The sequence below is a fragment of the Rhea pennata genome, chromosome 2 (assembly GCF_028389875.1).
Source record: "Rhea pennata isolate bPtePen1 chromosome 2, bPtePen1.pri, whole genome shotgun sequence".
NCBI lineage: Eukaryota > Metazoa > Chordata > Aves > Rheiformes > Rheidae > Rhea > Rhea pennata.
Window position 1 is genome coordinate 7702945 of NC_084664.1, and position 14727 is coordinate 7717671.

At 40.7% G+C, this 14727-nt stretch overlaps 1 protein-coding gene across 3 annotated transcripts in view; it reads right to left on the reverse strand.

Annotated features, from left to right (window-relative positions):
• Window positions 1-14727, reverse strand: part of PRKAG2 (protein kinase AMP-activated non-catalytic subunit gamma 2) — a 216322-nt gene that overhangs the window by 70333 nt on the left and 131262 nt on the right. For all 3 annotated transcript variants that reach the window (XM_062568789.1, XM_062568790.1, XM_062568791.1), the window contains one exon: window positions 2624-2838. In XM_062568789.1, coding sequence (XP_062424773.1) covers window positions 2624-2838 — 215 coding nt within the window. The remainder of the gene's footprint in view (window positions 1-2623; window positions 2839-14727) is intronic.

Sequence of the window (14727 nt, forward strand, 5' to 3'; positions counted from 1 at the left end):
CTCTGCAGTCATCAAAAGACACAATATTCCTGAGTGAACACGCATCAGCTTCAGATTCATGTCCTTCTGCAAAAACTTTGCCAAACAGTTTTTCCTACTAGAAGAGCACTGCATATCTCCAACAGTGATGTCTGTTGAAAATTAAACATATAGAGCTCTGTTCCTCACTGAGTTGTAGCTGCTGACATTTGCTCCCAAGTAAAGCAAAATCCAAATGATTCACAAGCAGTCCTGCATGCTTACTCTTCTCAGATGTAAATGAGTATAGAAGATACAAAGCAAAGATAATGAGGTCCTATACATCCTTTATGTAAAAAAAATATACAAATTTCTGTATTTTCTGTACAGAAGATAAGCAGATCCTCTGTACTGAGTTTGCAGAGAAACTTTCTCTTGTACATATACACAACCAAACCAGTTTATGAACACTTGCCATGAATTCTGTTTCTTCGTTCTGGCATCTTCCACTCAAATTCATACTCTAATCAGCAAGTAATTAAAAACAAAACAAACTCTTCAGTCTTTCAGTCACTGAAATAATCTAAGATTATGTTGGCTCCCTATTTCTGTTCTATGTACAAAAGACTCCTCTGAAGTTGCATCACACAGATAGTCATATTCACATGCAAATAATATGGCCAACTGACTGAAGTGTACAAAAAATATTTGTGTCCTACAAGCCTTGTTAAGTGTCATAATTTTTGTATCCTGAAACTATACCTTACAGGAAAAGCAGTGGATTGAAAGGAGTTGGCTGGAGAAGGGTTACTGATAAAGTTCCCCAAGTATAAATATAGGATTTGTGTTATTTAATACTTTAATTATTTACTTCTGCATAATTTGGTGTATGCTAACGAAATATACAGAAGAAATGGGATCTCATCTAGAACAAAAGAAATGAGATGAAATTCTACAGTACTAAATACAAATATATAATTGAAGATGTATTTTTTAAATCTGCTCTAAAGCAGGAGTTCATCAGATACAAACAAGAACACAAGTATACCAGCCAGCATGAACAATCAGCATAACCTGGCCAGGAAGAAGCTAACAGATTTTACAAGAGGGAGATTTCCAATTGTGTTGCTGAATGGGCCTGGGTAACATCTCATCAAGAAAATGAATCCAAAGTGAAACAGAAGCAAAATGGGATTTAGCAGCAGAACAAAAAGTATTTTGCACAGAGAGTTTAGTTTGCTCTGTCTAGAAAAGCAAAGGCTGGCTAGGGGTACAACAGGATGTAAAGAACACTAAATGAAAACAGCAGTTAAATGTAAAAGCAAATGGTCATAAACTCTCTCTGAAAAATACAGGCTGAAAACCAGAGACTTCCTAATCATTAGAGAAGGTGTCCCCGAACCAGAGTATGGTTTTCTTACTAGCTCTCTGCAAACCATTTGAAAGTGGTACGCAAATATTGATCCAGTACCTAAATGTATTCAGCATAACAACTGCTGCTGCCACTGTTTTGGGACCTAAGAGCAATAGTAAAAAGCTTAGAGATTGCTGTGTTAGAATAATCAGATCCTGGAACAGCTTTCCCAAGGGCAAGTGGGAGGAAACTTCCTGCTTTTAAATAAATAAGAAAGAACTAGAATGAAACAGAACTTGTAGTTGATCGGCAGGGAAACAGATCTCATGAACCTTTATGTTCTTTACAGTTCTAGATTTCTAGATACATAAAATATCAAAGATTTTACTCTGAGAAAAAGAGGAAGAGCTGGGGAAAAAACAAATATAGCATAGTTAACTCTGGCGACAGATCACAGTTTCCTAGTTCTATGAGGCAGCACAACAGTGAAAAGAAAGATAGAGTTAAAGCAAAGAAATCATTGGGAAAAAAAGAAGGAAGGAGCAAAAAGGCAGAGGAACACAGAAAGAAAGAAAGAACAGTGATGCTTGTGAGGCTCAAGCTGGCCAATGGAGGCAGGGAAGAGGCGCAGCTGAGGCATGCAGTGCCAACGCTGCAGTGCAATATATCAGAGGGTGGAATTAATTCCCAGGAATATTCCCAGGAATCAAATAAACCACACCTATGAAGACATCTCCACCATCTAGGGGTAGTGGGGAGGGCTGGTCAAATCCCCTGCTGCCTCTGCTCTTCTTCCTCTGCTCTCTGAGCTGAGGCAGAAGACAAGATAGCGGCTAGTGCCATGAGACTGTGGTTGTCCCAGTCACCTCAGACTGCAGAGGCAGCAGAAGCCTGAAACCTTGTGGCTCATGGTCTGAGTTTCTTTCTGATATGTGTTCCTTGGTGGCTGGCTCTCTCAGATCTTCCTAAGGGAGATAAATGATCCCGAATAAAATACTGTCCTTCTCTAAAATGGCATCTCAGCAATGTATGCTGGGATCTGTAGCCACTGCAGAACTTGCTTCAGAGTAGTGCCAAAAATAGTTGCTATTTGGTAGATCACAGGAGGAGCTACAGCCTTTGGATTCCTACTGCCTTGTCAATTGAATACTGAGAGAAGCGGAGCGAAGCCTGAAGTAAAAGGCACATGAAATAACTGTTCTCATTCTGTTTCACAGAATGGATGCACAGTCTTTCAATCAAAAAATAAGCAATACTTGCACACGACCCTGTACACTTCCCAGTGGAAAATGGGGCACATGCTTTACTTACTGTTTTTGAGGTAGCACAGGGAGCTGGTGTCATTATAGGAGGCTTGGCTGCACTTTGGGATGGAGGCAAAGAAAATCCCTGCCCTGTGTCCGGAGGTGAAGAACAGTGAATCCGTGTTTCTAGTCTCTCGGGTTCATGCTTATAGGATTCAAGAGGAAATGTGGGCTGCTTGGTCACTTGTGTTGGGGTAGATGGAGAAGAGGAGAGGCCAGAGGCTGTAAAAAAAGGATAATTACTAAAGACCAGTTCAGAAGGAAAGCAGATGGAAATCTCAGTTTTACAGTGAACTTGTATTTTTTTCATCAGCTTTCCCTAGACTAAAAAATATCTATCTCATGCTCTTGCTTATAAAACAGTGTTGCTCCACTTCCCCATTAAAACTCCTAATAATTTGACTGGTTGAACTGTCTGATCTATGCTGTAAGGAGGCACAGTGGCAAGTTAAGAGAGCTGGAAGTTTCCATTACATTAACCTCCTGTTTGATTCCATATTCTTAAAATTACATAAAAGGACAATAATCCTCAGCACTGATATTACTTTTATTGTTATGATTTGTAATACTCCTTTGAGCATCAGGATTATCTATATCTTACAGCAAATGGCTCAAGAGCTTTAATTGTTGCTTTTTCTTCTTTTTCGTCATTTTAACAGTATCTCATCCAACAACTGGAGCAAAATTAGGAGCAGAGGCAAAAAAATCCAGGGTATATTTCCCATGATCCTCAGTCTGCTTTCTATAAGGCTCTTGGCAATGGTTTTATGCAAACTAAGATTTGTTTTCAGCAGCCTTTGAGAGGAATGATTATTCATATCTTATGCTGAAAATTATTGTCAACAGTAGATTATTTCTCTTGTAAGAATCCTGTTTTTATATGAGAGATAGATGCACCTCAGCTCTACTTTCAGGTTATATTCTTATTGCAGTTCTGAACTGTGATCAGATAAATCACTTAAGCTGTCTTTATTATCCATTTAAGAGCCAGCAGACATCTGCATCCAATTACAAAATTAAAGTTAAAACAACTGTGTTTCTTAGTATAGCTACACATCAGTAAATAAACAAGGATAACTCTCATACGAGCATAAATCATGATAGTATTAAATGCATAAAAATTGTGAGGCTGAACAGAGCTACATACTTTTAAGTGGGCTGGAGGCATCTATATGATCTCTGAATTTGATTCAGTTCTTGTACCCAGAGATTTGTGCAGATAATCAGTTAGTCCAGAAGGGACTTTAGTACATAGAAAGGAAGCAAAATAGATAGCTTTTAATAAGGCTGAAATCCCAGGCCATTCAAACAAATGTTTCAGAACGTGACAGTGTCTCTTCATGTTAAGTCTAGCTCATCTCAGTGTGAACTGAGAAAGGCTCTGCTAGAGATTTTTGCACATCTCCATTCAAAGGCTTTGCCCTGGTATAAACACAGCATCCCCGATACTGTTTACCTTGGTTTCAGCCTGGGGTTAAGTGCATTAGTACAACTTATGTTATAATCATAAAGCATTTTTGTACTTAAATGCTCAATTCATTTCAAGAACCTTAGTTGACTGAACCTTCAGGAATGTTTTTATGTCATGACTTCCACTGACTGTCCAGTACCTCTTAGTGTCATAGTGAATGTTCTACCTCATAGACAGCATTTTCAAAGAGAATTTTCTATTTATGGAAACTAAACAATACAATTCAGTAACAACTAAGATGCAAGAATCAGAAAACTAGTAATTCAACAACTCAGGAAGCACCCGTTACTTAAGAAACTGTTATTCCTGACATGTCTAGGGGAGAGCTACCATATCTTACGATTAAAGGAAATAATGGGTAAGGAGTTTAAACAAGTGTTCTTTGAATGTCATTCATTATTAAAAAGAACCTTTTTATATGGCTTTTACATATTAGTGACTTAAGATTAAGAGAATAGAATCAATCACCTGTAAACTAATTATGCTTTAATGTGTTTTACTTATTTATTTATACTGGTATTAGTGGTGCAGTGTAATGTGTTTATTTCTTTGAATGAAAATCCTAACTTTCACTGGAAAATTTTTACTGGAATCAAAAAAGACTCCTACTCAGTCCCTCTCTTCAATCCTTTTCCAAAACTGCAGTTGCCCTCCAAGGACATGTATTTCACTAAAGAGAGCTGCAGCTCTACAGATCAAGCAGCAATAATCACAGAGCTGGGGGAGCCTGGGTGTTGCAGGCAAGTATAGATGTTGGTTAATGTGACATGCCACAGAGTGAAGCAAGCAGAATAGCCACAAATATTTTGAATGTCCTCAACTTCTCCTGATTTCAGGGGGACTGGAAGGTGTTTTACACCTTCAAGGATTAAAAGGACAGCTAACTTTCCTGTTCAATTTTTGCTTACAAGCAGATTTAGATGAACAGTACTGGGGAAGGTGCTGTTATCTTCTGTGTTTTTATGGAAGTACAAATGTTTCCTGAGCACTTAGATTGGGGTTTGAGATGGATGGTAGCTGTAATTTATGCAAATGTAAAACCACTAAAAGAGAAAGAAAGCCACCATTAGATCTTAAGGTCTTGCTGTTGGGATGTGTTCGTTCTGTGCTAATGTATTCAGCAAGTCAACAGAAACCATTTCCAGTATCAGCAAGCTCTGCCAAAAGGGTTATTACCAGACACAAAGGAACCACATATTCCCTGTCCCAACAAGGTTAGAGGATCAAGTATAGAGGACAGCTATAGGACACAGGAAGAGGTGGATCAAAGGAGAGCTCTTACATCCTATGAAAACTATTGTCACTTCATTATAAATGTGTAACAGTTTATTGAGCACAGCCAGGAAATTTCCTGCCTGGGACTTCTCATAGACAGCATGGCTTCCATTTAATTAAAACATTCACTAATGGTGAGCCTCCTTTTGCACACCAGCCTCAGACACTTGGCATGAGTTATTATAGATGATGAGTACCTGTGACTCCAGCAATTTTAATGGGAGCACTTTGGTGCTCAGAACTAGCTGAGCACTTAAAACTAATGTCCTCAAAATAAGGCACACCTTAATAAATTTCATTTTCAGTTTTCTTTGTCTCAGTTTCTGCAATAAATGTGTAGGAGCAATGGTAATTATTTTGAGGAGAATTTGATTAGCCCGTCTAGTCAGACAAACCTTTGATATTTAGAAATCTACCTCATAGCATCTACCTATTTTATTTACATTTGTACAATATGGAGATTGAAAGGAATATTCTCATAAAAATGTTAAATGTTTTTATGATTATTAAAACAAAAGACTTTGCTGCTATGATACAGCTCAGCATTGTATACACTACAAAGCATTTTGTAAAGGCCTGTCACGTTAAAGCCTGCAATATATCTTTGGAGAAATTGCGGAAAATCTGCAATATATCCCCAAACCAAAATCAATTCAAGAATAACAGAACTTTGCATTAACTTAAAGCCTACTGGACAGACATCTAAACAAATGACATCTGTATAAATATAGTTATATGTGTGTGCAGCAGCTGCCCTGTTGTACTGTGTAAGATGTTGGTTGAAAAGACAGTGAGATACAGCTGTATCCCATAACTGAAAACAGTTCAGTACAAGGTACTAAACAGTCATGGTTCAAGCACACTAAAGAAATGTCTAACTTACTCCCTTAGGTGAAAAACAACAACAACAACAAAAGCCCACTAAAACCCCAAACCTCTTTATACATGCAACTAAGAGCTCTCCCAGCCAACTCAGGCAGAAAATGAGATTTTAGAGAAAGTACAGTTAAAACAATTAGGCAGTAAAAACTAGCCAACAATTCTAGACTCTTCTACAATGAAGCTGAAAAAAATCTGTATGTAGGATTTTGGATAAGAAACAATCTTTGCAATTGCCTGGCAAACTCTACTGGTTCCGATAAGGAAATGAAGTGATAGGACAAGTAATTGTCTCTTACGCTGACATTTCTTTCATCAGAAAATGAAATGCATAATCAAATGTGGCATCTTCATGCTAGGACACTAACTTCTGTTTTCCATTAATTTTTTTTTTAATAAAAAAAGAGGGAAAAATTCTAGCAGATCATTTACTCTATCTTTAGTTAGCAGAAAGCTTTGTTCTCTATTTTCTATTGATTGTCCCTGTCCAGTTTTCAGGCGGTCCAAAAGTTTTGCTTTCTTCCTATTCATCTTGACATTTCATTTTTGGAGGCTAAACAGCAAGAACAGAAAGATAACTTTGTGTTCTCCTTATTGATGATTCATAAGTCCCAATATCTGAAAATTGCCTTCTTTTGAATTAATGTAAGAAAGTAATTTGCATGTTATAGCATATTTTTACTCAGATTATGTATGTGAGATCATAGCAGAACTAAAGAGTGCTCTAATGTCTTTATTATTCCTTTATTGTATGTCAGGCATGATGCACCTAACTCACCTTACTTAACTTTAGGTCAGATCAACCTCCATCTTCACTTCCTCACCATTAAATTTTATTAAACAAGTCACTGTTTATACAGATGGTTTCCCCCCATTCCCAGCATCCAATGATGTCCATTTCAAATACTGTCTTTTCAATAGCTATCATTTTTATTTTATTTATCCAAAACACTTGCATTTCAACAAAATTCTTAGAAATTTCTCAGCCTCCTACAGACAGTTAAGCAGTTATGTATCAACTTAAACAGAAATGCACACCCAGAAGCTGGAAGGCTACTCTTAATTTTTGGCAAAATGAGGCAATTTTTGGTTGTCTTCCACCTATGACAGTATCGTCTCCTATGATATGCGGTGGTAGCTCAGCATGCAATTCATTGCCTGCATTTGGCTCTAGCTGCACTGCATGGGCTGTTGGATTCAAGGCCCCAAGGAAGTTCTGCAGTAACAGCAGACTCCACAGCTTTGGCCCAAGCTAGCACACAACACTAAGCAGTATTTAGTTTTTCACAAAACTACAAAAAGGAGGTTGGTACTTTCACCTCTTTTTCTAAGTACGTGCAACTATTTCCTTTAAATAAAGCCTTTATTTTGCCCAGCACTAAAATCTCCACCTAGCCACTCGGGCATTCTGATCCAGTGCAGCCTTCCACTGACACATAACAGGAAAAGAGAAAGCGCTACATTGCCGCTGCTGTACTCCCGAGGGAAAAAGTGTGGCTGCCCTGCCACATTTCCTACGTTCCCAGGTGACACCCACAATTAGTTCTGTCACCTGCATTTTATGCCTGACTTGGCAGGATGCATCTGGTGGCTTTGCTGAGGAAGGATGCTCACAGCCCAGTGATTCCTGCCAAAGCCTCCCTTATTTATTGGCTCTGCTACATGTAGCGCTGTCCAAAGCATAAAATCAACCAAGAAAGAAGAACAGCCCTTGCCCCCATGTGAACCTTTGAAGCCATATGCCCATATATCAGGTTGCTGCGGAGTTCAGCAATGCTCCTTTCTGCTGCTGCCCACACCATGGTGGGTTTGGGTGGATCTTCATAGAGTCGCGCTGCCCTATGGAGGGCTCAAAGGCTATAGCCAGAAGGGTGCTGTCAGACTTCACTTTTGTATTTGTCTGCTTAAAATGAAGCTGATAAAACTGGTGGGAGTTACAGGGAATGAAAAGTAGATCATTTTTGCAGTTTACCTCTTCCTAGGTATCACACATCAGTGTTCTCCCATTCTCTTGTCCTGTACCCAGTCAAGCAGATAACAGGACTGCTAACATACAGAGATACTGCTAAATAGCTTTCCAAGTTTATACACAGAGATAAATTCACTTATCATTCAGATTGAAACATCTCAAAAAAAAAAAAAAAAGAAAAAAAAAAAAAAAAGAAATTTCCATTTGCAGTGGCTCCAAGTGACAATTTTTGTCTGATTCCTTCCATAAATCAGGACAACGGAGTCCTTTCATTTGCATTCTTCAGCTGGCAGTGAAACAGAAGCAAGCAGGCTGTGGCTGCTGCATTTTAAGTAGTCAGAAGAGCAAGGGAATCTTAGCTGAGCCTGCTGTTCATTAAGCTGATTCACTCTTCAGGCACAATACTATGTTAATTTTGACATATAAGCAAATCGATGGAAATTATGAGAAATGAAGCTTATTGCCACTGACTGTTACTTAACGGTTATAAAGCTATGAACCCATAAGCAGGTGAATGGCTACTGACTGTTTCTAATCAAGTAGTGCTGGTGATACTGATACTAAATGTAGTAAAACAGCATTTAGTTAAAGAAAAAAAATTAACCCTGATAGGTAATCTCAGTAATTACTTTACCAAAAAAATAACATAGATCCTGCCCAGGAACTTTTCCTGCCACATTTTGCATTTTCATGAGCACACCAATTCAGAATGCCTCCCACCCTGCAGGAACTTCACTGTTCCTACTATCAAACCATCTAGCTTGTATCTGTGATCAACATGTCACTCACTTAATGGCCAGGCAATACAGTCCTTCATCTCCGCTCCCTAGTGAAGGCTGGACAGCATCTATCCCGGCTGCAAGTCAGTCTGCTCTGGCCTTAACAAAACAACTCCTTGGCTCTTCATGGAGCTGGTACTACTCCATTCAGTGCTAGGCTTACTTACTCTCAAAACAAAAAAATTCATTCAGTGTTTTTCTACTCAAACAAAAAGTGGAATATATGCTTTAGGTCAATAAATATATGTTGCCTGAGAAGTTTTAATGGGGAAATGTATTTTTGCAGTAAAAAAATCTAGTTTCTTTAGATCAAGTCAAAAATAGTGAAGAAAACCACTTTTTCAATTATCTCAACCACTGAAATATCTGAACCTGGTATTTCAGCACTGACTTTTCATTTTTATGAAGTGAAATGTCTCTCAAAGGAAGACAAAACCATACTGGTTTCCAGTATTCAAGCTATTGTGCTCTGCTTTTGACATCACTTATATCTGTGGAATCTGAGAATTAAGTAACACTTCATGCTGCTAAAACTGAGAAAATCATGGAGCCAAAGAATATATATATAAGTTTTGAGAATTGGTCTTCTTTCTGGAGAACTCAACACCCTTTTATGAGAAAGTGCTGATGAAGAGAAATGTTTTCCTAATGGCATATCCTTCAAAGGGTTTGGTGTCATGCAAGACTGCTGATTCCTGTTGCAGTCCTGATCTTCCACCTTCCCCAGTATCCTATGTTTGAGAAGTGGACTTGCAAATCTGGAAAGACTGGCAGGTTTTGTCAGAACGGCCTGCAGAAGATAGCTAAAAGAGTATTTCAGGTTCTTACACAGAGCGGTTTTTCAAATACGTAGCATTGGGGAACTGTGAGCAGGCTATGCCTCCAATTTCAGGCAAAGGGGGCTTCACAGACCCTTGAAGCTTTTGACTTTGTGGTGTTTTGCCATTTCAGAGCACATTGCTAGCTTCCGAGTATGTTACCAACCATCACCTTGGCACCATTAGGCTGGATCGGTCTGATGGGCTCCCAGCCCCTGGGACGTTCCCTGCAGAAATACCCGGGTCCCACCGTGGAAGCACCCCCGCACTTGGCTTCTACTCTGTCCTTAGGAGAACCTAAGCTTATCACTTATCAGTTGATTCAGTTTTGAGGCAGTAACTGCAGGCGTACAAACTGAATCTTTTTTTTTTTAATCACTATTCGCACGGTGGAGTGAAGCTAGACAAGGCTGACATCTATTCTTTCCAACAGATCACTGTATTAGTTACACAGCAAACACAAGGAAGTCTCTATGCAATAAACTGATGCAATCAGGATGGTAGTCACGTAAGGCATGAAGTAAATACTTTCTCTCTCCCTGCACTTTTTCCTGGGTACCCTCCGTTATCCACTGTCAAGTGCAAAGTGCTCGGCTAGTTGGATTTTGGACTGAGGCACCTTTGGTGACTTCATGTGCCATCAACCAGTGTCATCTCACCTTAGAGCTGTCAGAGCAGTCAGAAAGCAATTATCCAAGTCAAAGTTCCCTTCTTCTCACTCTGCAGACGGATCTTGCTACGCAAAGGAGAGAGCTGCCACCAATCCAAGCAGCTTTCCCCTGGCTGCTCTGCCACCTTGGAAACTTTCCGGTTCTTGTTCCCCAGCTGTGTGGCACGTTCTATGCCAGTCCCCCCAGGGACAAAGTGGCTGGTCACCAGAGCTTACCAGCAAGCAGGCCTGCTGATGGGAACCGTTAAATAGGCAAGAGAAAAACAGAGCTTTGGTCTAACTGAAATAAGAGAGACATGTTTTTTCTACTTAGCAGTTGTAACGTCCCAGGGCACAGCTACATACAGACAACCATGACGCCAGAAAACAAGCAGTGAGAGAAGGTTTGCCATAGCAAAAATGAGGAGGAAGAGGCTGGCGGGGAGAATGATCTTGTTGCTTTTAAAGCAAAAAATATATAGAATCAACACAGAGCAAATACATCAGAAATCCTATACTAAAGCATCACTCACTACGCGATTTTTAGTTCTCATTGGCAGATGTGCTACTGTGACAGTGGCTCCCGTTTGGCTTCCAGCTCCCAACCTCCTGTGACTCCTTCTCCTCCATCTTGCAAGATAGCGGTCCAGGGGAGAAATGTCCCTTCCTGGTGGTGCAAAGCAGAAGGTTTGGGTGTGCATCCCCATGAGAGGTGCATGTGACCACGGAGTGCTTCACCTTCCTGCATGTCCCTGCCCCACGGACAGCATGGGGCACGAACCTTGAAAATACCAGTTTTTCTCTTTCCGAATCACTTGTCTAACTTTCTAACCCAGCTGACTGACAGCAGAGCAATGGGAGTTCAGGGCTGCCACCTTCCAAATGACTATCACTATGCACAAATCCAGTACCACCCCTAAGAGGATCTGACATTCACCAACCCCTGCCTCAGGGATAACCACTGAGTTACAACAAAAATTAACTGTGCAGTACCGTGATACAAATCTAAAAAGTCACTAAAATGAATATCAATCACTCTTCATTCAAACTGCTCTGGAAAGACACATGACATTGGTGCAAAACCCAAGTATCCTTTCACGATCCAAACCAGATGACTAATGAGTGTAAGTCAGACCATGCAAATAAGCCACATGCACTAGCTGGCCCCTATCAGCCTGATGATAACTGATAACTGCTGGGGGGGGGGGGGGAAGTATGAGTGCATTAGCTAGGCACAGCAGTACATCACACGGCAGAGATTCACATGGTCGCTTGTACTGGGCGCTGGTTTTGGCCGGCTGCTGTGAGAAACAATGCCTACAGCAGGAGTACTTTATTTACTTAATACACCACCTGGCATTTAAACTTTCACTGAGCACTGTGTGTTCAGCATCAGAGGCTTTAATGAAATAACTTTTGTTTTCTATCTTAGCAAAGCTAGGTCAAGCTGCTAAAGCTGACATTCAACAGCTCTTTCCGTGCTAACCTCTGCCGTCCAATCTGTGGGTGCTCTTTGCTTCTTTTTCTTTTTTCTTTTTTTTTTTTAGATTCAAGATGAGCTAAATTCTGCCCTGCTGTTGCAGAAAGGTGCAAACTGCATGCAGTGGCTGACCTGGCAGTGGCCAGCACCGTCTGTCTCTCCGTTGTGCCGTCTCCGCGGGAGGAAAGGCTGCCGCGACAGCTCTCTGCCTCGGCGCCCGCTCCCTTGCTCCTTGGCGCAGGCAAAGCTCCCAGACTGCGGAGTGATTGCCGTTGTTCGTTTTTTGTTTCTGCTGGCACCCACTGCGTGTGGCATGCACACAAGCATAACAGATCACACTGGCCCTGACCTGAAGTATTTACACTTTGACAGGCAAAGGAAAGGAGGAGGGGAATTTAGGGGGGAAAGCAGGGCGGGGGAAATGTTGTATACCCAACGGATGAACACAAGTTTGGAAGATGCCTCTTCAGATGCTTCATATGGATTTCACACTTGATTACTGCACTAAATATCAACTTTTTAAAAACCTACCTGTTTGGAAGGATTGCGGAACACTGTGACTAGTTGCTTCTCCTATGATTTGTCATGTGCTCTTCAAACACAAGCCAAAAAAGGTGGAATTGAGGCAATGATGTGGATCAGACTCGCTTGCTCTAAATCAGAGCTTTATCTTTAACTGCATACCTTAGTCTATGCTGAAGCAGAGGAACACCCCAGGCAGACCTACAAGCATTTTGCAAATATGTCATTAGCAGTCCAAGTTAATGAAAAGAACAGTCTGAATCGTAGCCTGCAGAGTCCCACTGAAATCCCTGTGGGTAGCTTCAACTTTATAGTACATCTACCCTCTATATAAACTGAGCGATAGAATATTAATGCATCTAAAGACCACTAGGATATCCATTTACTATGTAGGCATGAAAGCTCCAGGGCTGGTGCCAGGGGAATGCATACTGTAATGCTACTGTTCAGCAAAAAGGCAAGTGTTTAGACTATGCCACTTTCTAAGGTTCAGAACGGCAGGTTATAAGACTGTCAGAGCAAAAGTCTTCAGCACTCAGATCTTGGGACTTACCAATTTATCGATTTATACTAACCTCAGTTTTCTAATCCATACAGTGAAAGAATTAGCTCTAGAGGTGCTAGTAAAGGCATCATCATTACAGCTGAACTGCAAGTCTCACAGCACAGTTTACTTTTATTTTCTACAAGGGCACTCAGGTGCAAGTAATTAAATATTTGCAAAGTACTCCAAACCCTCAGGAAAGCTGTAAGCAGAGAATGAAGCCAAACTTTGCAATTTCTTTGCTCATGAAATTCTTTTTGTTTCTAAACCTCTGTTCTCCTCTTATTAAAGGAACAAAAAAAACTTCCTCCCTCTAGCTCTTTTCAAAATTCAACAGGAGTCCGAGCGCTGCTTCAGCCTGTGCTGTCTCCTCTCCTCGCTGTGTCTGACTCAGACTTGTCTCATCTTAATTCTTACCTTGCTAACCTGGGAATTAATCTTTCTGTGCACATATGGTGCAGCAGAGATGGTGCACTGCTTTCTAGCACACCTACCAAAGCCTTCTGAAGAAATAACTAATGACTTCATGGCTCTTGTTTGATTGAAAATAAATTGCTATGGGCCTGCTCCTGCTCCTTATGCCACCTAGTAGTATAATTTCCATTACCTTCATTGGTACTGGATCATGCTTTAGCTGAACATTAGTGCTGTAAACAGCAGGGCCTGGAGATTTTCAATCTGTTAAGATCACAGCTTTCTCCAGACGCTGGGCTGCTCAGAGACTAACCCCTTCCTTCCCATGAAATGATTCACACACTGGTTTTCATCTGCCTTTCCCAATCAGATCTCAGAGTGGTGTTAGGTTAAAACTAACCCCAGATTTCTGGGGGTCTCCTTCTGGTTAGTCAGACCAGTTTCCTCATCCCGTTCAAACATCCCAGCACCAGTGCGAGGGCAGCAGGAAAGGGAGCGGGAAGAGATCAGAATCACTTTGCACAGTGGCAGTGTGCAGAAGACTACAGCCTAACTTTTTCTAACAGTTGTTGTGAACAGGGTTGGATGCATCCAAGATCTGGTTGAAAGTAGAAGGGAGAAAAATGGGGAGAAGGCAGCTGCATAGTCGTGTCTCTGTTCCGAATTGGGAAGTACTAAATGAGAGTGAGCCACAGCTTGTGTGTCTGCCACTACCAAGTCTATGCTTCCCATATATGAGGAGTAAGAGTCACCAGCTTATTACTTTCTTCTTCCAGAACAGCAGCTGGGTAAGATTAAAACCAAATGAAGTCTTGCCTCTTTTCAGTAGTTCTCCACACTCTTACCAATAAAGTAAGTACTGTCATAATACCGAGTAATGAAACAGGGCTAAAGAACAGGGATATCATATCATTCATGATGGAGCAAGGAGGGATCCTGAGATGCTTCCCTCCTTTCCTTCCCTCTGCCAACATGTAGGTGTGCTACAGATATGTCTACAAACCCTTAGATATTAGTACTGCCATGAATGTGAAATTCATAGATTCAGTAAGCATGCCACATGCTCAAGAGAGCCATGGACACTAATGAGAGAAGGCATTCAGTCAGAAATTAGTCCCTACTTTGTTAAAATAAGCCTCAAGAGATTTTAACACTTCCCTGGATGAGTCATGCCGAATGAGCAACACTCATCCTGGGATATTCAGTGATTCTGTCAGTTTGGAGGTCCCCTGAAATTCCTAGAGAGTTTTTCCCACAATCTTATTCTCCTTACCTACCCCTAAGTAAAATTCTGACTTAGGAGAAGGGATT